This window comes from Rhinatrema bivittatum, chromosome 1 (genome assembly GCF_901001135.1).
Source record: "Rhinatrema bivittatum chromosome 1, aRhiBiv1.1, whole genome shotgun sequence".
In the NCBI taxonomy this organism is placed as follows: domain Eukaryota; kingdom Metazoa; phylum Chordata; class Amphibia; order Gymnophiona; family Rhinatrematidae; genus Rhinatrema; species Rhinatrema bivittatum.
The window spans coordinates 136,781,268-136,803,798 of NC_042615.1; the positions used below are offsets into that span (position 1 = coordinate 136,781,268).

The window sequence follows — 22,531 nt, forward strand, 5'->3', positions numbered from 1 at the left end:
TGTTAAGAATACTTACCTTTTTGAAAAAGTTTGTGAGGTGCTGTCTTGTTTGTTAATTGCATTTTTTTTTTCAAAAGCTGCCTCTTTTCATGTTGCCTCCTACTCTCTAATATTACTTCCTGCTCATTTTTGCGTTACTCTGTTTATCAGTAAAAAGTATAGAAATTGCTCTGTGTGATGTGTATTTACTGTAACCTCCCTGCCTAGAGAAGGAGAGTGGTAAACTGCATCTATTGGGTGCTATGAGTTTGAAAGGTTGGGCGTAGGATCCATCTATCCCTGTTCCTATCCAGTAACCTACAACCCCCCAGTCCGATTTCCTCCTATCATGGGAGCAGAAGGGGCTCTTTCTTCTCTTGCAGCATAACTTCTCTCTTGGCAGCAGTTTATCTGTACGACTGGGGGGCACTACACAAACACATATTCCCATTTGCAGTCATAAGGGTATCATGTAGTTTTATTTCTTCTAGGGTGTTAACCCCCTCCCTTGGCACCTAGCACGTATCAATATCTAGATGGGTAGTTACAGAAGAGTTACCCCAAGGCTGTACCTTATCTGTAACATCCATAGAGATATTCTGTGTGACCACAGAGGGGTCTGATCAGTCATTCCAGTGGATTGTTCACCCCGTGATCCATTTCATCATCTGTTCAACCACCAACCCTTAAGACCCATTAAACCTTGTGTCATGATTAATGTGCCAGAAGGGGGTTACATCTCAATCTCCAGTACAAATACTGTATAATTCAATTTACCCTTCTTATTCTCTGTTCTTGTCTAGAAAGGGAGGGGGTGTCAAATATACAGAAGTTTGATGTTCCTAACCGATCATAATATGACACTGACTAGGTTTGAAGTTCTGCCTTGTCCCTCTTTCTGTAACTGAGAACTTATACAGTTTATACAAGTGTCAGAGGACAACAGGGCAGAATGCTAAGGCAGTAAACAGAAAATTTGCTTTTCCAAACATTATGGAAGTTTACTTTTCTTTGATGCTGCTCACTGAGCTCACATTCTGCTCTGTTATGACTGAAACCATCTTACAGTTCAAGAGACTTACAGCATCAGCATCTTTTCCATCAATCAGCTCCAGATCTTTCAAAAGCCAAAACTCAGCCACCTCATACATTTCTTCTAGTTGTATTCTGTGGCGTTTCACCATGCATATCTGAACATCTTCATACTTTGTCACTGCAAGACAAAAGATATTTGCAGTAAGTAACATACCATAAGATTTTCTAGCTAGCCTTCTATAAAATAGTTGATTTTGGAGAGGATGCCATCATACTGTAATATATGCAACTTGCCCCCGGGTTGATAGTCCCAGATAGAGGCATGAAGGCACACCCCTCAGTTCCAATTTTAAGTGATCAGTTCTCCAAAAAGTGTTAAATTACTCTGAGGGCCCAGAATTCCCTGCAGGGCGAAGATTAACTTCTAGGCCCTGTAATGTTGCTTTACACCAAGTCACCCTTTAAGTCCATTGTACACAGCACTGATGAGAGGTAAACTAGACAGTGACAATAATCACACTAGAAGCAGGTCTGATTCCAAGTCAGTTTTACTGATAATTTGGTGGAATTGAATGAAAGGTACTTTACAGTGCTTGATGTTATTGTTCAATTAATTTACTGTTCAGTTAATTTACAATCTGAATTCTCAATAAATTTGTGACTTCCAGTTTACAGCAATTACAGTATCTTTAAATAAATAAATAAAGCCAACTTCTTCTATAATTTAGCTCTTTCTCCTTGCCAGTCTTTAAAATTAATTTTGAAGTTCTTCTCATAAGTTCCATCTTCTTTCCCATTGTGGAATGTGTAAATACTTAGTCCATTCAATCTATAAACTCTCAAGTCCAGTTCTCATACCTTTCCTGTAGTCATCCCAATTCTCCTTTTCTTGTCCTGGTAGTACTGATTTGGCACTATTGTTACTCCTCTTCTCCCAAGTGTTTCAAACTTGGGTAAGTAGTGATGTGCTCTTGAATAATACTCTCCAACTCCCTCTCTCTGATAATGGATGTGAATCCATTCCTCTTTGATGAGGAATGGATTCCAGTTCTTTCCTCTAAATGTTACCAAACCTGAGTCCCAGCTATTCGGTCAATGATATAAAACAAGAAGGAAAAATGTTACTCAAAGGGGAAACCAAATAAGAGGCAGGAAGGGTGGGAAAAATACTTCTTCCTCACTCAACAAAAGCTAATCAAAAATTCAATTGTTTACCCAGGTCTCAGCCCATGAGATCTAAGAGTCCTTTTCTCCCAACCAAAAAAAAAAAAAAAAAAATCAGAAGCAGGGACAGCAAAGGGTATGCTGCCCCTAAGAAGGTCAACTAAGGAATCCATACCCTGAGATGGTTTCAGGGGTTTATAAACTATTATAGAACACCATCTAAATCTCCATATGGGGGAGTTAAAACCCACAACTACTGCTAATTACTTCAGTACTGTTCTCATAAATCATCTGCCTTTGCTTGAATTGCTAAACAGTTAGTTAAACCTTTTTTCTAACTTTTAAATATCAGGGAACTCAGTTCTTGAATGGGCAATAGTTATTAAAATGAAGAAACAATTCAATATTCACTGTAACTTGCAAGGTGAGAAGAATAATTATACAGACAGTAGTCTGGTTCAGCTGTTATGAGTCTCTGGAAGCTCAGCAATCAGATGAAGATAACTGCATGTGGTAGCTTGGACAATACCGGCTTGAAAACAGCCAGAGAAATAAGAAGGCAGATTCTGGCTGTTCCTTAGATGCAGTTTATTTACAGTGGATAAACCAAAATCAAACAATCAATGCAGCTCACCTTAAATTCAGGTAACACAATTCTTAAATGTAAGATATCTTGGCATATACTATGTCTCTACCTGGTCTCTGGGGCCTGCTTAACCCTTCTAGGCCCTGAGTTTTGGTACTCTGGTAAAGGGCCAGTTTCAGCCTTCACCTGTTCTGCCTGCTTCATTCTCCACCCGTTTTCCTGTTCCAGCCTTCATCTGCTCGTCTGTTCCAGTTGTCATCAGCAGAGACCCTTGCCTAAGTCCTGCTGGCCCCAGCATCCAAAGGCTCAAACCAAGGGGAACATGGACTGGTAGTGGTGAAGCTCCTGACTGCTTTACTTGGGTCTGCCTGCTGGTGGTGAGAATCTGCAGGTAGAGCCAACTTTACCCCAGTTCAAGGGTCCACAGACACCACAGTGAGTTGGCAGGTGGGGCAGATCTGGCAATACAACTGGACCTTTTATGTAGGCCCAGCCAATAGAACTGTACCAGTATTTTCTCCCGGGTCTTTTCCTCCCTCAGGTGATTCCCTAGAAGGTGGCTATGAATGTCAAAGTGGCCCCTAACCCCTACCTAAACTTCACCTCGAGTAACTAGGTGGGCCTCATATAGAGGTATTAATACCTACCTAGTATGAGGGCCTTATAGCTTCTCTCTCTCTCTCTCTCTCTCCCTCCCCCCATATGAGGGCCTTATAGCTAGGCTATCTCTCCAGCAGCTTAAAATACTGAAAATGCTATTTGCAAAAACATTGTAATGTGCAATAAAGCCATATCACACAGCTTAACTCAAATGAAAAGGTGTAGTTAAAAGCTTTGCAATATGGCTTTGAAAATTGTGAAGCCAGTCTACTTGGCCACAAATCCTGCCCCAAACTCCTCCCTTTTTCCTAATTTGCATTTCACCATGCATTATGGTGTTTTCCACATGCGAAAACACCATTATAGCACTTTGATAAATGCCCCCCCCCCAAGTTTGTACCTGAGGCAAGAGGGTAAAGTGACTTGCCCAAGGTCACAAGGAGCAACAGTGGGGCTTGAAAACTGGTCTCCTTGTTCATAGCCCACTACTCTAACCACTAGGCTACTCCTCCACTCGTCCTGTTGGCCTTGCCTCTGGGACTTAGGAGTCTTAGAATCTTTGTGATATAATCTAGATCCTCCAAAGGAAAGTGTTCTGGAAACTTCAGTTCTTCATTGTGGTTGGAAAAGCCCGTTGTGAGTTGGTTCCAGAGGCTTTTGAAGTTTGGACTGTCCCGTCCTATCACCCAACTCAACTGAGTCTTGGCTGACTGGGGTCTTTAGTTGTACCCAGCTTGTTGGATACTGCCATGGGTCCCCGTGGATGCATGCCAGGGTCACTAATCTGTTGCAGTCAATCTGGACTTCTTCACTAACTCTTTTTGTATGAATGCTTTCACACTCCCAGAATCCACTAATGCCTGGGTTGGAAAGCCATCCAGCTCAACTGCAATCACAAAAGTAGAGATTCCCTGACTGGGGATATCCACAAAATTTAAAAAAGTGTGGAGGTCACAGCATTTATATCCATTGGCTCTTCCCTGCAGGGACAATATCTGGAAAAATGGCCACTTTCTCCACAGCTGAAACATAGTGGAACAGCTGAGGTTTACAGGTGAGGTGAAAAGTCCTGCCAGATCTGTTTTACTGGCTCTCAAGACCTCTGACTCTTAGAATTCTGCCATCCTCTACCCTAGTTGAGTGGCCTAATAGGCCTCCGCTACTTCCAGCGCCTTTTCAACCATAAGGTTTGGGTGTTGGCAGACCCACTGCCACATAGGCCACTCGAGGCTGTCTAGGAATTGTTCCAGCAGAACCATTTTGACTACCTCCACCCCGGTCTTCTCTTCCGGCTGGTCACTTCCAAGCAACATTTGTGAAATAGGTTCCTTGGGTTTTTTCTAGCCTGTATAACTACCTGCTGAAATCACTGTTGGTAGGGTTCTGGGGTGAGTCCCACTCTCTCTAGAATGGTGGCCTTGACTTCCTATTATGTGACCCTCCCTTCCAAATTGGTGATTTGGAAAATATCTACTCCCAGTGAGTAGATTATCTAGATAGGTAGCCCACCTCTCCTCTAGCTAGCTTGCCAATCATTCTATGCTTTCAAAGTTTTTAAGGAAACCATCAGGATTTTCTCCTGAGGTCATCTTAAACAGTGTTGATGACATGGGAGGTGGACTCATTACAGCAGTTTGACAGCTTGTGCTATCTATTGGGCTTATGCAGTACAGTGCGCTCCGTTGGAGCGCACTGTTGACCCGCCATTGGACGCACATTTTCGACGCGCTAGCGTTACCCCTTATTCAGTAAGGGGCCAAAAACGCGCGTCCAATCCCCCGAACCTAATAGCGCCTGCAACATGCAAATGCATGTTGATGGCCCTATTAGGTATTCCTGATTCAGAAAACAAAATGTGCAGCCAAGCTGCACATTTTGCTTTCAGAAATTAGCGCCTACCCAAAAGTAGGCACTAATTTCTTCGGGCACCGGGAAAGTGTACAGAAAAGCAGTAAAAACTGCTTTTCTGTGCACCCTCCAACTTAATATCATGGCGATATTAAGTCGGAGGTCCCGAAGGGTAAAAAAGGTAAAAAAAAAAAATTTTTTTTAAAAGTGAAGTTGGCCCACGGCTGTCGGGTCGAAAACCGGACGCTCAATTTTGCCGGCATCTGGTTTCCGAGTCCGTGGCTGTCAGCGGGCTCGAGAGCAGACGCTGGCAAAATTGAGCGTCGGCTGTCAAACCCGCTGACAGCCGTCGCTCCGGTCCAAAAGGAGGCGCTAGGGTTGTGCTAGTGTCCCTGGTGCCTCCTTTTGCCTGTTTTTACCGTTGGGCCTCATTTAAATATAGAATCGCGCGCACAGGAGAGTGGCCTGTGCGCGTGCCGGGAGAGCGGGCGTTTGCCTGCTCTCCCGCGTTTTTACTGTAATCGGCCCGTAGGTTAGCACCTATGCTGCTGCATCATCTACTCTCTCAATGCCTGCTGCTGATTAATTTGCATTTGCAGGGCGTTCTGAGATGTTAGTGCCCTGTAGCAAGGACCTGGATCACTTGCTCCATCTTCCCTGCTTATCAACCTGCCTTCAAACTATGTATCTCTCCAGGGAAAGGAGAAAGGAAAAAAATTCCCCCAAAACCTGCTGGCCTGTCTAGCCCTTACTCACTACACAGGTGGGGCTAGCCCCTTGGTCTATTATGCAATGGCTGGCTGGGTAAAATTGGGAGGTCCCAGGAAAAGAAAAAAACCTCTGCAGATTTTTTTTTTCTACTGCTGCGACTGTGAGTGCTTGCCTGTGCTTCCCTCTTAGGCAAGAGATCCCACTCACCCACCATACGTTGTAACTTGCGCAATAGTGGCTTGGAAACAGCTTGAGAAATGAGGCAGATTCTGGCTGTTCTTTAGGTGCAGTTTATTTACAGTGAAAAAACCAAAATCAAAACAATTAGTGCAACTCATCTTAAATTCAGGTAACACACAGTCCTTAAACGTAACTGGTCTTGGCATACTGTGGATCTCTACTTTATACAGAGACCGCCAAAAACTGTTCACCAACTACAATATTGACCTTAAACATATAATAGAACCGTCAATCCTTCAGTCATGTATCTAAATCTTTGTTTATTCAATTATTTCACTACAATTGCTGGACCACTATGACATATATTACTTTAAATGTACTAATCATAACATATCATCCTACTGTATTGTAATAAGATCTACAGAGAAAGAGGAAAAGAACGTAGAAATAGACACCAGAAAACAGATCCTAAAAACACACTATCACTGTTCCATTTATTAAAAAATAATCATATAAATATCTCATTGTAAAAAAAGTTCAATTTAGAAAGTTTTAAGCAAAAATGGCCAATATTACCAGTTTCATCAATGGAAAAAATACTTTATAAAATTGTTAAGACTATATGTCCACCAAAGGACTCAGTTCATCTAATTATGTTCTTGTATTATAATCAGTTCTGATTGAACAATGGCAGCTGTCGCAATTTAGACCCGTACTTATCTTTAAGTAATATTAAAATCCACTCTCTTTGCTTGACTCCAAACTGCTGAAGCCAGCAACTTTTATCTGTGAGTCGTAAAAACTCCAACGGCAGTTGATTCAATCAACGCTGTAGCTTCTACTCAATGCAGCTATGTTACTTGTATAAGCAGTCAAGGCTCCAAAGGAATTCAACCCGTCGGCAAGCCTCCATCTGTTCATTCCTGTTGTGTTGCTTGTGTTGTTTTTTTTTCCAATATCTTTATTGGGTTTTTCCACAACAGCATATAACAGTACTTGAAACAATGTTTGCCAGCTTTATAAACAGAACATAGATACTGTATAACAAGTAGCAATATGTTCGCTAAGGTTACTTCCAACATCATTATGCCTTCCCTTTCCCTATCCCCACTCACCCATGTACCTCCCACCCCACCCCTCTCTATATCTATGTCTGGACCTTTAACTCTACCTGGGCCATCCCCTAGTATTGGTACTCACTATATAAAATATAGTTAAATATCCAAACCCCGTTCCCCAAATGTATAATATCGAGAAAAGATTACCCCCCCCCTAAAATATATAAAAAATATGGCTTTTACTCCTTTTCCAAGAGTGATAAAAAATGACATTAATTTCACTGGTACCATGGAAAAGAATGGTCGCCAAACCTCCAAAAAGTGTCTTTTGGACTTTACATTCAATGGATCAATTGATTTTTGCTTCAGCAACATCAGTTTCACCATATTTGTCTTCCACAATGTTATGGAAGGGCCTGCCCCTGCAATACAGTTAGATGATACGGTTCTTTGCTACTAAGCTAGACTTGGTCAATACTAGTATTTGAGCCATATTGGCTTTAATCTTGCCCTCTGTACCTAATAGACAAAAAGCTTCTGACTATACAAATTGGAGTCCCAACAGTGAGTTCAGGAGTTTTAGAAGCATTCGCCAAAATTGCTGAATCTTAAGGCAATGTCAAAGACAATGCAGAAAAATTGCCCTTACTATATTACATTTCAGACACTGGTCAGAGGGGGCAATACGAGCCTTATATGCTTTCATAGGCCAGAAATATAACTTATGGAATATTTTAAATTGCATTTCTTTAAGTGCCATACTCTCCGTAGATTTATTAATTGTCTGAATACCTGCCAAAATTTCCATTCCCATAATGTGATTGCCAAGGTCCCTCCCCCATACATCTGCCATGGCATCCAATAAGTTATAGGTGGCAGTGGAGTGAAGATATTTATAAGCCATAGATATAGTAATTTTCCTCGCTTTTCCCAAGTGCAAAAACTTCTAAAAATGCCTGAGGTATATTCACCTCTCCTATTGTTCAAAATACTGAAGATAGGGGAGAAAGTCCTTGGAACAGAACCCCAGGTGGTCAATACAATACAACACTTTCCCCAATTGCAAATCATAGCTTCCAGCGCCCTGAATAGTTTATTAGATTCACCAGCTGCAAAGTGTGGATTCCCAGTTAGCGGCAGGCAAGGGGATATTTCCCAAGAAAGAGAAAGTTATGACCTAAAGAATTTCCACGTCTGTCTGATGATACAAAAGTATAAAGACTGGGATATTTTAGCAGGAAGTGAATTCTTATGGGCATGAAGGTTGTATTTTAAATGTAACAGAGATACACAATTGGCTTCTATTTCTAAAGTATTGGAACCTCCACAACTCCCTAACCACCCAGCTATGGTAACCAGATTGCTGGCCATATTGTAGTATTTGATAAGAGAAAAACCCATACTACCTTCTACTTTAGGGTAGCTGAATTTAGCCTCAGAAAAATCTCACTTTTTTGGAATTCCAGATAAATCGGGCACACAGTTGATTTAGAAGCTTAATATCTTGGCACCTCAATATGATGGGAACCATTTGTAAAATATATAACAGCTTTGGTATTAGTATCATCTGCAATAGGGCCACACAACCTAGGGTAGATATGGGGAGATCCATCCAAGCCTCAATTTTCTGTCAAAATTCCTTCAGCAAAGGATATATATATATATATAGTACACTGCTTGGGGTCTCTGTGGAGCATAACCCCTAAATAATTAATTTTCTCCCCTGCCCACCTCAGAGGGAATCCAGTCTAACCTTTCTCCAAATGTCCCAACACATTTAACCCCTTAGACTTGTTTAAATTCAGCTTCAATCCAGAAAATTTCCCCAAATCTGTAATCAACCGCAATACCTGTGAAAGAGAAGAATGTGCCTGTGATAGTGTCATTAAAATATCATCCGCAAATAGCATGATTTTAGATTGAATTGGGCCAAAAGAAACTTCCCTAATAGATTCCTCCTGCTTAATTCTCCTTATCAAAGTTTCTAGCGTTAAAATAAACAATAATGGTGATAAGGTTCACCCCTGTCTTGTTCCACAATATCTATTTATTTATTTGTTTGTTTTTATATACCGACATTTGATATGGCATATCACATCGGTTTACAGAGCAACACATGAAATAATATGACAACGGTGTCTTATTATTCTTTACATTGTATCAGAGTAACTTAGTTAATAATTTTCATGTGATATATAAAAAAAAGCACATGAGTTGATGAGACAGGAGTGTCTTATTCTTCCTCAAAGGGCAACTAGCAAACACTTGGCAACTTGAACAATTGAGTAGGTCTTAGTAGCTAAAAGTATGTAGTGGACCAGGAAGTGGGGTAGGGAGGAGCAACTGATTTGGGGCTTGGTTCGGATGGGCTACATGTAGGCGGAGAGAATGTGGGGAATGGTTGTGTGGGTTTGTGGTGATTGAGGGGGGTCGTTAATTTGCTGGCTGGAAGGCTTTCTGGAATAGCCATGTTTTCAGGATCTTCTTGAAAATCTGGGTTGAAGGTTCCATTCTGACTTGTGTGAGTAGTTTATTCCATATAAGGGGAAGGCCTCTGACAAAGCCCCATTAACCTGTATATAGGCCAAGGGGTTGGAGTATAATACCTACATTGCTTCCAATATATATCTACGGAAGCCAAAGGCATCCAGTACATACTGCAGGAAGGACCAGGAAACCCTGTCAAAAGCATTCTCTGCATCAAAACTAACTATCAGTGGATTACAGATCTCAGCAAAAATACATTTTTCCATAGCCATTAGCAGCCTCTTGATGTTAATGGTAGACTATCTTCCAAACACAAAACCTGACTGTTTCTGGGATATTAAGGAAGGCAATATATATTTTAATCAATTAGCAAGGAGTTTAGCATATATCTTTATGTCCAGGTTTAGCAGTGAAATATGGCAATAAGAGGTAGCGCATCCTGGATCTTTCACCGGCTTAGGCAAAACAATCACCATGGCATACTCCCAGAACTTATCGTTGAATTGAAAAGACATGTGAGTGGCTCCTGCACTTGGTCTATCAGCACTTTGTATAAGAGAGCATGCAGTCCATCCAGCCCAGGAGATTTAAAAGACCAAAGCTCCCTAATAACAGATGCTACTTCCCCCATTGAAATTGGACGATTTAATTTCCGCAAGCCTTCCTCCCCCACCATTGGCAACTTAACCTTAGACATAACATCTCCTCACAGCAATAAGTCCTCCCTCTCAGCAGCTCACGATAAAAGTCCCTGAAAACCTTCCCTATCCCTTTAGCGTCAGCACACCACTCTCCCATACTAGTTTTCATACCTTTGACATATACAGAATCTCTCTGAGCTCCCACCAAATTCGCTAGTAGCCTAACAGGTTTATTACCATGTCTATAAAGTTTGTGCATTAATGCAAACAAGGAATTTAAAACCCATCCGTGAAGGGAATCATTTAACATTTTCTGAACAGTCAAAAATTCCTCCTGCCATTTAACATGTCCAGTAGCAGTAAAGTTCTGTTTACATGTATTCAATCGCTTAGTAAGGTCTAAAACATTTTTGTTAAGGGCTTTATGCTTAGATGAAACATAGCTAATTATTTCCCTTCTCATAAAAGCTTTCGCTGTTTCCCAATATAAATCATGGTTCCCTTGATGTTGTTCATTATTGATCACATATTCTCGCCATTTGGCTTCCAAAAATGAGCAAAATGGGATATCATTATTTAACCACATAGGCATCTGCCAAAATAGAGACCCATCACTATGATTCTGACGAGCCTAGGTACATTGTACCAGGCAATGATCAGATACAGCTAGGGGACCAATTGTGGTGTTCGAAATTTGGTAGAAAAGTTCCTCACTAAGTAATACATAATCAATGTGAGACTTTGTATCATGTGCACATGCGAAATGAGTGAAATCTTTCTCTCCTGGGTGTAATGTCCTCCAAATATCTAAAAGATTTAAAGTAAAACACAGAAAATTAACTCCTTTATTCATACTAACCAGCGATGAGTGCACAATAGGCCATCTATCTATTGCGGGATCCGCTACAAAGCTGAATTCTCCTCCCGAAATAATAGGAACTGGTCCCATATCTTGTAAACAAGAAATTAAACCAGTATAAAACATATGATTATATGCTTTGGGGGCAAATATGGATGCTAAGATTACCTCATGGTCAAATAATTTTCCCCTCACCAATACATACCGTCCCTCAGGGTCAGCTTTCACCTGATCTATTTGAAAAGACAGATTTTTATTAATTAGAACAGCTACTCTGCTTCTCTTAGAAGTACCTTGTACTGAGAATACCAGTGAAATCCATTGACGCCTAGGCTTCTTATGCTCCCTATCTAGTACATGCGTGTTTTGTAAAAATATAATACTCCCCTTAAGTCTTTTTAATTGGGCTAACACTTTTTCGTGTTTAACTAGGGTTCTTAGTGGGGCTCCCTATCCCAAATCTCATTAGACCAATACAGTAAAGATAGCCAGGTCCCTGCAGTGAGACCAGACTGTCCCAAATCGAAACCAGTCTCCTCCCATGGTTAGGATAGTAAGTACTCTGAAGTTGATATCCACCTGAGTTACAGATATCTTGTAGTCTGTACATTGTGAAACACCCTCCACATACAGCCTCATGACCAAGGACACTCCCCCTACCTTCCCAGCCATCTGCGACCGACGGTCATAACAGACACAAGGTGGCAGTGTAATAAAGAAACATATATACTGCAGAGGCAGAACAACATCACTCTGCTCCCCGCTAAAACAATTGGGTTAGCCTCTCTAGTAGACAATTCTTTAGGTTCTCTACATATATGCTAAAGGGTAAAATGGTTTAAAAAAGCCCTATTTCCACTTTTGGAAGAAAAGTTGTAGAATTTCCTAAAAAAAAGTTCTATATGGCTTATGCCACAGTTGTTTGTTCTCCACAGAACTGGAAAGAGTTCACAGATATTCAGGAGTTAACCAGCTACTAACAGAGAATACTTTAAAGAAAACCCAGGAAGAGAAGGAGAGGGAAAGAAAATAAGTGAAGCCAGTTTAAGAAAGAGAGGGACTGAGAACAAGAGACAGCTGGGAATTGTATTCCAGGGGAGTCACGGCTCTAAAGCCAGACAGGGTACTTGCCAAGTACTTGTGCTTGGATTGGCCACTGTTGAAGACAGAATACTGGGCTTGATGGACCCTTGGTCTGACCCAGTATGGCATATCTTATGTTCTTATTTATTCTTCCTAAGAACATAAGATATTCCATACTGGGGCAGACCAAGGGTCAATCAAGCCCAGTATCCTGTTTCCAACAGTGGCCAATCCAAGTCACAAGTACCTGGCAAGTACCCAAACATTAAACCCAACAAAAAGAAGGATGGTCAATAATTTTCAAAAGTCCACTTATTTTCAGTTATAAAGTTGACAATTCATTGTCCTTTGGCAGTTGTCAAACTAATGAATTACCTGTCAACTTATTTACGTCGCTGACGCAATCATGCTCCATAGCCATTTTAAAAACTTCCTGCAGTGTGATGCTGTGCCTTAGAAGTGCCCAGGCGGCCCCCAGCAAACATAGGAAATCCACTGTAATTTTGGCACTGATTGTGATTCTTTGTGCTGCCATTCTAATTGCACTAACATTAAGTATATCTTCCAGAGTAAAGCTGACACTGCTGCAATATTCACCCCTGAAGCAGAATCTCCTTTGAAACATGACGTTGTGTCAGGTGATTTTACTTGTCACAGTGGTGCCTGCTTGCCATCTGTGAAATGGAAGTAATCTTCCAGTTTTTTATTTGCAAAAAGTTGTAATTCTAAAAAAATGAGCACACTTTACCACGGACCTATGATTAAATATGACCCATGTGCAAACACTTAATTATGCGTAAATGGGTGTTATGATGGTCCCTCGCAGAATTTCTTCAGCTTTGTCTTGAATATAAGTACATTACAGTATTTATACTTGAATTATTGATCTTATTGTTGCACGCTCTTTGCCTTTGTGGGCTACACATTTTCGCTTGTCAATGCTTTTTTTGACTGCCAAAGCAGGCTGAACAGATGATTTCAATGTAATATCAACTATGATGCCAAGATCTTTTTTCCTGGTTGGTAACTCCTAAAATAGAGTCTAACATTGTATAGCTACAGCATAGGTTATTTTTCCCTATATGCATCACCTTGCACTTGTCCACATTATATTTTATCTGCCATATGGATGCCCAATCTTCCAGTCTTGCAAGGTCCTCCTACAATTTATCACAATCCATTTGTGAATTAACTACGCTGAATAATTTTGTGTCATCTACAAATTTGATCGCTTCACTCACCATATCCCATTCCAGATCATTTATAAATATATTAAAAAGCACCGGTCCAACTACAGATCCCTGATGCATTCCACTCTGTACCTTTTTCTACTGTGAAAACAGACCATTTAATCCTACTCTGTTTCCTGCCTTTTAACCAATTTGTAATCCACAAAAGGGCATCGCCTCCTATCCCATGACTTTTCATGAGGGAATTTGCCAAATGCTTTCTGAAAATCCCAATACACCACATCTACCGGTTCACCTTTATCCACATGTTTATTCACCCCTTCAAAAAAATGAAGCAGATTTGTGAGGTAAGACTTCCCTTGGGTAAATCCATGCTGGATGGTGAGGGGAGGTAATATTAATTGGTAGGTCCAGGTAAGGCTATTCAAGGGTTTAGTATAGTTAGAACATTTACTCTGAGAAGGAGAGGGAGGGGGGGGGGGGGGGGGGGGGGGGACACTGCCCAGAAATCAAGGATCTAGAACAAAAATAAGCTGAAGGCTTATCCTGGGTAAGAAGGTTATACAAGTCTACTGCTGAGAAGTTTTAGCTGGTGACCTGTCACAATTTCCATTTAGACTTTTACAATATTATGATCAGAGTCTTGCAATCTTGAGGGCATGGGAGAAGCTGCATAATTATGGTTAGTGCGTCATAATTAACAGACCATCCTTACATTCAACAAACTTCTAAGATCCCCTGCTGTGTGACTGGATTACCTAAATAAAGTCTGATAGTTCCTGCAGGGCTGCTTCAAGCCCTTTCTTTCTCAGTGTGCAAGACAGAGCTACATGACAATTGGCTCTCTCTGGAGCCAATGTAATAAAACTGGCTTTAAATTTTAACGTGGTAAGTGGTAAAACATGGGGTCCCCATGCGATGCATCAAACTAATGTTATGCCAATATCGCATGCTGTTAAAAAAGCTCACTAGAAGTAAAAAAGCATCCTTTTTTTACTCAAAGGCTATTTGCATGCCAAACCGAGTTTAAAAAAAAGTCCTATCTCCCACCCCAGCATGCTGAACCCCCTCCATAATGTCTGGCCCAACAAGCAAGGAGGTACAGGTATGGGGGTCCTCCCCTTTTTGTATTACCCTTTTAAATAGAGATGTGAATCGTGTCCTCGATCGTCTTAACGATCGATTTCGGCTGGGAGGGGGAGGGAATCGTATTGTTGCCGTTTGGGTGTGTAAAGTATCGTGAAAATCATTAAAATCGTGAGCCGGCACACTAAAACCCCCTAAAACCCACCCCCGACCCTTTAAATTAAATCCCCCACCCTCCCGAACCCCCCCCAAATGCCTTAAATTACCTGGGGGTCCAGCGGCACACTAAAACACGGCACACTAAAACACGGCACACTAAAACCCCCTAAAACCCACCCCGACCCTTTAAATTAAATCCCCCACCCTCCCGAACCCCCCCCCCCAAATGCCTTAAATTACCTGGGGGTCCGTAGCCTTAAATTACCTCCATAGCGGCGGTCCGTAGCTAAATCAGGGGAAGGGGGAGAGCAGGAAAAGCGGCACACTAAATCGTGTAGTCTTCAGCCGGCGCCATTTTGCAAAATGGCCGCCGCAAAATGGCGGCGGCCATAGACCAAAACGATTCGACGCAGGAGGTCGTTCCGGACCCCCGCTGGACTTTTGGCAAGTCTTGTGGGGGTCAGGAGGCCCCCCCAAGCTGGCCAAAAGTTTCTGGGGGTCCAGCGGGGGTCCGGGAGCGATTTCCTGCCGCGAATCGTTTTCCGTACGGAAAATGGCGCCGGCAGGAGATCGACTGCAGGAGGTCGTTCAGCGAGGGTTCCGGACCCCCGCTGAACGACCTCCTGCAGTCGATCTCCTGCCGGCGCCATTTTCCGTACGGAAAACGATTTGCGGCAGGAAATCGCTCCTGGACCCCCGCTGGACCCCTAGGAACTTTTGGCCAGCTTGGGGGGGCCTCCTGACCCCCACAAGACTTGCCAAAAGTCCAGCAGGGGTCCGGAACGACCTCCTGCGTCGAATCGTTTTGGTCTATGGCCGCCGCCATTTTGCGGTGGCCATTTTGCAACATGGCGCCGGCTGAAGACTACACAATTTAGTGTGCCGCTTTTCCTGCTCTCCCCCTTCCCCCGATTTAGCTACGGACCGCCGCTATGGAGGTAATTTAAGGCTACGGACCCCCAGGTAATTTAAGGCATTTGGGGGGGGGGTTCGGGAGGGTGGGGGATTTAATTTAAAGGGTCGGGTGGGTTTTAGGGGGTTTTAGTGTGCCGTGTTTTAGTGTGCCGTGTTTTAGTGTGCCGCTGGACCCCCAGGTAATTTAAGGCATTTGGGGGGGGGGTTCGGGAGGGTGGGGGATTTAATTTAAAGGGTCGGGGTGGGTTTTAGGGTGTTTTAGTGTGCCGGTTTTCCTGCCCTCCCCCTTCCCCCGATTTACGAATTTTTGACGATAAATCGGGGGAATTGGTATTGTATTGTGGCCCTAACGATTTTTGACGATTTAAAATATATCGGACGATATTTTAAATCGTCAAAAAACGATTCACATCCCTACTTTTAAATGTTTGTTGTTCAGCAGGTCCCTGTCTTCTTCCCTGAGGCCCTGCCTGCTCCCCTTAAAGAAAGCAAGAGACCTATGCTGACTTCCAAGCCCCCTTCCCGTGCAGACTTCCCAGCCTACAAATCCCCCTCCCCCTGGGAACCTCTGCCGGAGAACCTCTTTCAGCAGGGCTATTCTCAATTGGTCCTTTTCATGGACACATGTCAGTGAAAGGACCAATCCCCTTTCATGACAGCCTTCCAAAAGGGGATTGATCCATTCACTAACATGTGAGTGGAGGGACCAATTGGCAGTAAGGAAAAGAGAGAATACATTATTAGGTTCTCCGGCAGGGGTTCCCGGGGAGGTTTGCAGCTGGGAAATTACTGGATTGGAGGCTGGGAAGCTAGTACAGGCCTTCACTTTCAATGCATATCCAGCATAGCTCTCTGCTTCAATGGCAGGGGAGAAAGACTAATACTTCACGCATATCCAGCATAGCTCTCTGCTTCAACGGCAGGGGAGAAAGACTGATACTTCACGCATATCCAGCATAGCTCTCTGCTTCAACGGCAGGGGAGAAAAACTGATATTTCACTTTCAATGTATATCCAGCATAACTCTCTGTTTCAACGACAGGAGGGAATGAAGAAAAGTGGATCTATATACAGACAAGGACTGAATTACATAGTCTGGGTAAACAAATAAGCATGGGTATAGCTTGCTTATTGCGGCGGTTACTACCCCTAACTAATTAAGCTAGATATTTCACTTAGATGCAGTTCCAACACTGCTCTCTACATTAATGGTGGGGGTGGAAGAGAAATAGAACCAAAAGGTTACTAAGAGACAAGAGTAACAGATAAGTATGAGAAAAAAAAAGTGCAAAGCTTGCTGGGCAGACTGGATGGGCCGTTTGGTCTTCTTCTGCCATCATTTCTATGTTTCTATGTTTCTATATTTTCTCTAAGGGAAATAAGAAGGGCCTCAGGAAAGAAAACAGAGGCCTGCTAGATGAGCATTTAAAGCTTAGTACAAAAAAGGAAGGATCCCTCATATAGACCATCTTGTCCACTGGACCAGACCTCAGGGAGGGGGTTTGGCAACTTGGGGAGGGAGGGAAGACTTGTCAGGCCAGCTGCAGGAATTTTAATGCCTACTTTTAAGCAGGCGCTAAATTTCCCGCGGTAGTACAGATGGGCTAGACAGCTTCTCCACTAGTGCACCTCCTTGTATTGCAGGGTAATAGTTAATTAGGCTATAACCTTGCCATTTGCATGCACCCACAATAAGCTTCTCGCGGGTCTTTTAGTACATTTTTTCAGTGCTAAATCCTTTTTAGATACCAGGGCAATGTTAGCGCCAAAAATCCCATGCTAAAATGCGAATAAAAATCCGCAGTAGGCTTAATGCTACTTATTACATCTGCCCCTCTAACAGCCAATCAGCATAGCCAGCAAGCTGTTCACTATCACTAGAGTACAAGATGATAAAACAGAGAAACAGGTCTCTGTCCAAACCCAGGATTAAAATTGCTGCTGCTGCCAACTTTTGATAAAGATATAGAATCGCCTACTCTCACTGCTATAGTTGCTGCTGCTATACTGCCCTGAATCCAACTGAATGATATATCTTACATTTTGAAAATTATTTTTGCTGCCTTATTTTTTATTTGCATATAAATAAATGTAATTTTATTCGGAGTATTTTTATCCCATGTCCATATTTATTTTTTAATCTATATAAATGAACAGCAATGGCAATTTTATTTTTTTATAACAGTTTTCAAGTACAGTTCAAATGGTGTACAATATACAATAATAGACACAGCAATAAAGTCAACACAACATTATGTAGTGTGATGAACTCTGCTGATGCTGAGTGTACTTTCAGCATACATAAGCTTATATATTCAGAAAGATGACGAGGACTTTCTCAGAAAAATATAAAAGCATGGTAGCACTATATTTCAATTCAAAACAAAAGTGATAGTGCATAGTTAAGTTTGGAACTTATATTTACTTGCTGAATAGTTGTCGCTTGTAAAGGATGAGTTTTGTATTTGTTTATTGTTTAAAAATGTGAATGTTTTCAATAAAATCTTGCCTTTTTTTCCAAAGTCAGAGCTGTGAATCTTTATGCAAAATTATGCAAATTTGCCACATAATCACCGCAAAATTTCAAAAAAGCTGCCACAGAATTTGCTAGCATTGAGAATTTTGAAAAATCTGCTGTGGGAAATTAGCGACTCTGATTATGATGCACTAGTTGACTGCGCTAGGTGTTTTTTTTTTCCTGATTTGAACTAGATATGACTTGACAACTCTTGTTTTATTCTCTTGGTTCACGAAAATGCAGAGTGTAAATTCCTATAAAAAAGGAAGAACCTAAGGTCAATGTCTAGCTCTGGCTGAGCATTCACTATAAATTTGTTGTCCAGTCATTAACAGGGGCAGGCTAAGCCTGTAAGCCATCAAGTGAACTTATCAGTATAAAGCAAAGCCCATCTCCTTCCTGTGGGTAATTTACCTTACTTGGGGTCCCTGTATCCCAATCAAATTATTTCCCAAGCACAGGCTCTCTTATAACCAACTCTTTAAATCCTGTCCTAGAATGATTTTACCTTGTGGTCATATTTTCCACTCTCATTATCTTCCATGCTGGGGCCACACTCCTAGCTTGTGCATTACAGTGATTGACTCGCCGAGGAGGAGAGCTTCTGTCCATCTCTGCTGTGAAGTCCCTTTATGTCTCTTCTGAGTTGTGACTCCTCTAGTGCAGGATGGAACCTGCTCCTTTCCTTCTCCCAGGCACCTCCCCACTGCTTTTTCTGCTTAGCAATATCCATCTCTCTTTCATCCCTGGGATTGTTATTCATGCAAGACCTCTCTTTTTTCTTTCCCGTTACTCTGCCTACAGGAAACATAGACCCTGTCACATACATATATTTAATAGCAAGACTTAGAGGATATTTTAAAACAACTCTGCACAGCCCCATTTATGCACAGAGATGGTCGCGTGCAGTATTTCATAACCTGCATGTATCAGATACGCACAGATTATAAAATATGTTTACCCCCAACACATATGCATATATTTGGTTCCAAGTGAATACCTGCAATGCATTGGAAATGCTTACTTTTCCTACCTATTTTATAAACATATGCTGGAAAAAATTTTACGTGCAAAAAAAATATAATCTGCTAGTTGGTAAATCGCAAAACATATGCTTTGTTACTGAAATCACTAGTTTGCCAATACCTCCACCAATTCAGCCTTCAGGTCATCAAGACCCTCCTAGTTCCTCACTCTGAAATCCCCCAGTTTACCCATATCTCCTACCCAACCAGAGGCAGACAACAAAGGAGTCTGATATCAATTGTGCAAGATAATTAGCAAATGTAAAATTGTGCAAATAAGTTGCTAAATGTTCTTGTGAAAATCTCTTATAAAATAGCAACTTACACACGTTCCTTTTGGCCCTGCCCTGGAACTCCCTAGGTAAATGTGCGCATGAAACCAAAAGTACATGTGTATCCCTGATGTTGATAAAATAGCATGCACACAAGTAGAAGCTACTTATGTGCGTTTATGCTAATTTTATGCACGTAACACCTTTGAGAACGTACCCCTTACTGTTTATTTTTCCTAAAATGAATAGGGATGAAATAAGAACTTTTGTTTCAGCCCTATTAATATGCATAGTTTGTAAAATAAAACAAATTTTGATCTTTATTTTATGTATTTAAAAATATTTCTATTCTCCCTAAAATGAAAAAAACATGCTAGGTGGATTACAGTATCAAACCTTCAGTAAAATACACATCAGTCTTATTTATCTGCACATAAAATTTAAATATGCAATGAAGGTTTAAGAGGTTTAACTGCTACAATCCAATACTGGGATTTTCAACTAAGGGCTCAGTATTTAGTGCCACTTAGGGGGTCATTTTCTACAGTTTTCGTGTGCGATAGCTAGATCAGGGCAGAGTCGGCACCGGAAGGGGAGGAGTCGGGGCGGCACCGGGGCGGACGCGGCGAAGACATCGCTGACAGCGAAAAGGTAAGGCCCCTTATCACCGCCAGTAACGCGCCCAATAGCACCACCTTTCACGGTGGCGCTATTGGTTTGCAGCTAAGGAAATGAGATGTTTGATTCTGCAGTTAGTTTGTTTGCTTTGCTGCAGTTAAACTGTGGATTTAAAAAAAAAAAACCTGAAATGGTTTATTCAAATTTGCTGCACTGAAACTGTGAATTTAAAAGTTTCAGGGACTTTTAAAATCTGCTATATTTGAACTGTGGATTCAAAAAGCTCCAAGGATTTATTTAACTTGTGCTCCTAATCCTAATGCTGAGTTTTGAGCTGTGAATTCAAAAGCTACCAAAGGTTTATTCACCTTGCTGTGATTTGATAGCTGCAAACGCTTATCCTGCTTGCTGCATTTTGGCTGTGAATTTAAAAGCTGCAGAGACTCATTTGAGTTATTGAGTTTAGAACTGAGTATTTTGAGAGCCACTGGTGTTTAACTAGCCTGCTACTATTTGGCAGTGAAATGCTATTGATATCTGTTGGACACTCCTACAGTGCTCTCCTTTTGAGCCTTTACAGTCCATAAGAAGGGGCATTCGGCTGGAATTCTGAACTGAGAGGACGAATTTTGCTGAACCGATGAGAGGGAGACGTTGTAATCATTTCCTTTGAGGATATTGCAGCGTGAAAGCAGATATTGACGTTTGATCAGAGACAGTGACTGACACATTGACTTTCCCCTTTCTGAACTGGGACATTAACATTTCATGTGGTTACAAGAAAGGCTGGATTTAAGATTATGGCGCCCATAGGCAGGGGATTGTGAATGAGAGGTTTGCCACCTGACAATCAGAAAGCAGTACAGGGAGTCCTAGTTTTTGGGTGCCTTCAGAATTTGGCACTCTAGGCACTCGCCTGTGTTGCTTATGCCTATATCTATCCCTGGTTAAAAGGATTCTCGAGTATGGAATGAGAGGAAACCACTTAAGACCTTCCTATATCAAACTTGCTATTCTAGCTATTCTTTTCTATCTCATCTCCATCTGCCTGAAGGGCTGCAATGAGTGCAACAAGATGCTCCACAAACGTTGAAGCATTAACTGCTTTCACTTGCCAGCATGTTCCATTCCCTTGCTGTGTGTAGCCATCCTCTTCTCTAAGTGCAAATTAGTCATTTCTGTGTACCAGCTTCCTTACTGGTTAAGGGCTCTGGTGAGTCTGAATCTTTCAGTGCTATCTCCTACAAACAGTGGGGCTGATGCACTAAATGTGCGTAGAAAGCGGGCGCTGAACAGTCAGTGCCCGTTTTCTTAATGCGCCCTAGGTGCCACCAAGGGGGGGGGGGCGCCATGCAATATTTAAATTAGGGGGTTGCATTAGCAAGGAGGCGCTAGGGTCGCTTGTGCGCCCCTAGCGCTTGTGCGCCCCTAGCGCCTCCTTGCTAACGAGAACCTGATCAGTTTTCCTAACTCGGCCGTCCGCCGGTTAGGAAATCTGACGCCTGGGGGTTCAGGAAATGGATGCTTGCCAGTTGAGCGTCTGTTTCCTGCACCTGACTGTCAAGTTTTTTCTTTAAGTTTTTCCTCCTACTTAATATCGCAATGATATTAAGTAGGAGGAAGTACAGAAAAGCAGTTTTTTCTGCTTTTCTGTACTTGTCTTAAATGCGCTCAGCTATTAACGCCTTCTCCAGGCAGGCGTTAATAGCTGATCGCTAAATGTGTGTCCGAGACGCACATTTTTTTTTTTTGCATCGGAGTGACTGCCTAATCCCTAATTTTCACATGCTTTGACTACTGCAACTCACTACTCTTAGGACTCCCCAAAACAACCACACGACCTCTCCAACTATTACAGGACTCCACAGCTAGAATTCTCACCAGCCACAAAAGAACAGAACACATCACCCCTATACTAAAAGACCTGCACTGGTTACCCATCGAAAAATGAATAGAATACAAAATGCTTGCCATCATTCACAAAACCATACATACAACGAATACAACTGCCTAAATACATTATTCCAAAAGCACCATCTTCAACGAAACGCAGGATCAGCTAACAAAGCCCTACTAGAAATTCCACCAATCTCCACTGCAAACCTCACAACAGTCAGAGAAAGAGTGACCTCAATAGCCGGACCATACCTATGGAACTCGCTACCAGAAAACCTTAGGCTTCCAAATGACACAAAACTCTTCAAAAAGCTACTCAAAACATGGCTATTTCAATAAGCCTACAAAGATGGCATTGGTTAAGCTGCCATTACCATAAAACACTCATCACAACATTATATATCCCATACCTCCACCCCACCTACCCTCCCTGTCACTCAAAATGTAAAGTAGAATATACTATCAATGTCATCAATGTTATCAATATCATCAATGCTATCAATGTTAGCCAATACAAAAAGCTATTGCTCTATTATATTTATAGTTATATGTTACCAATGTTCAAAACCACCTGTGATAGTTTACCGCATCACGCTGTTTCCAACGCTCAAGATGCCTGTT

General features: G+C 41.9%; 1 protein-coding gene across 1 annotated transcript in view; it reads right to left on the reverse strand.

The window, feature by feature from the left end:
• EXOC1L (exocyst complex component 1 like) overlaps window positions 1-22,531 on the reverse strand; it is a 62,333-nt gene that overhangs the window by 16,474 nt on the left and 23,328 nt on the right. The window contains exon 2 of the mRNA XM_029584140.1: window positions 1,062-1,192. Coding sequence (XP_029440000.1) covers window positions 1,062-1,192 — 131 coding nt within the window. The remainder of the gene's footprint in view (window positions 1-1,061; window positions 1,193-22,531) is intronic.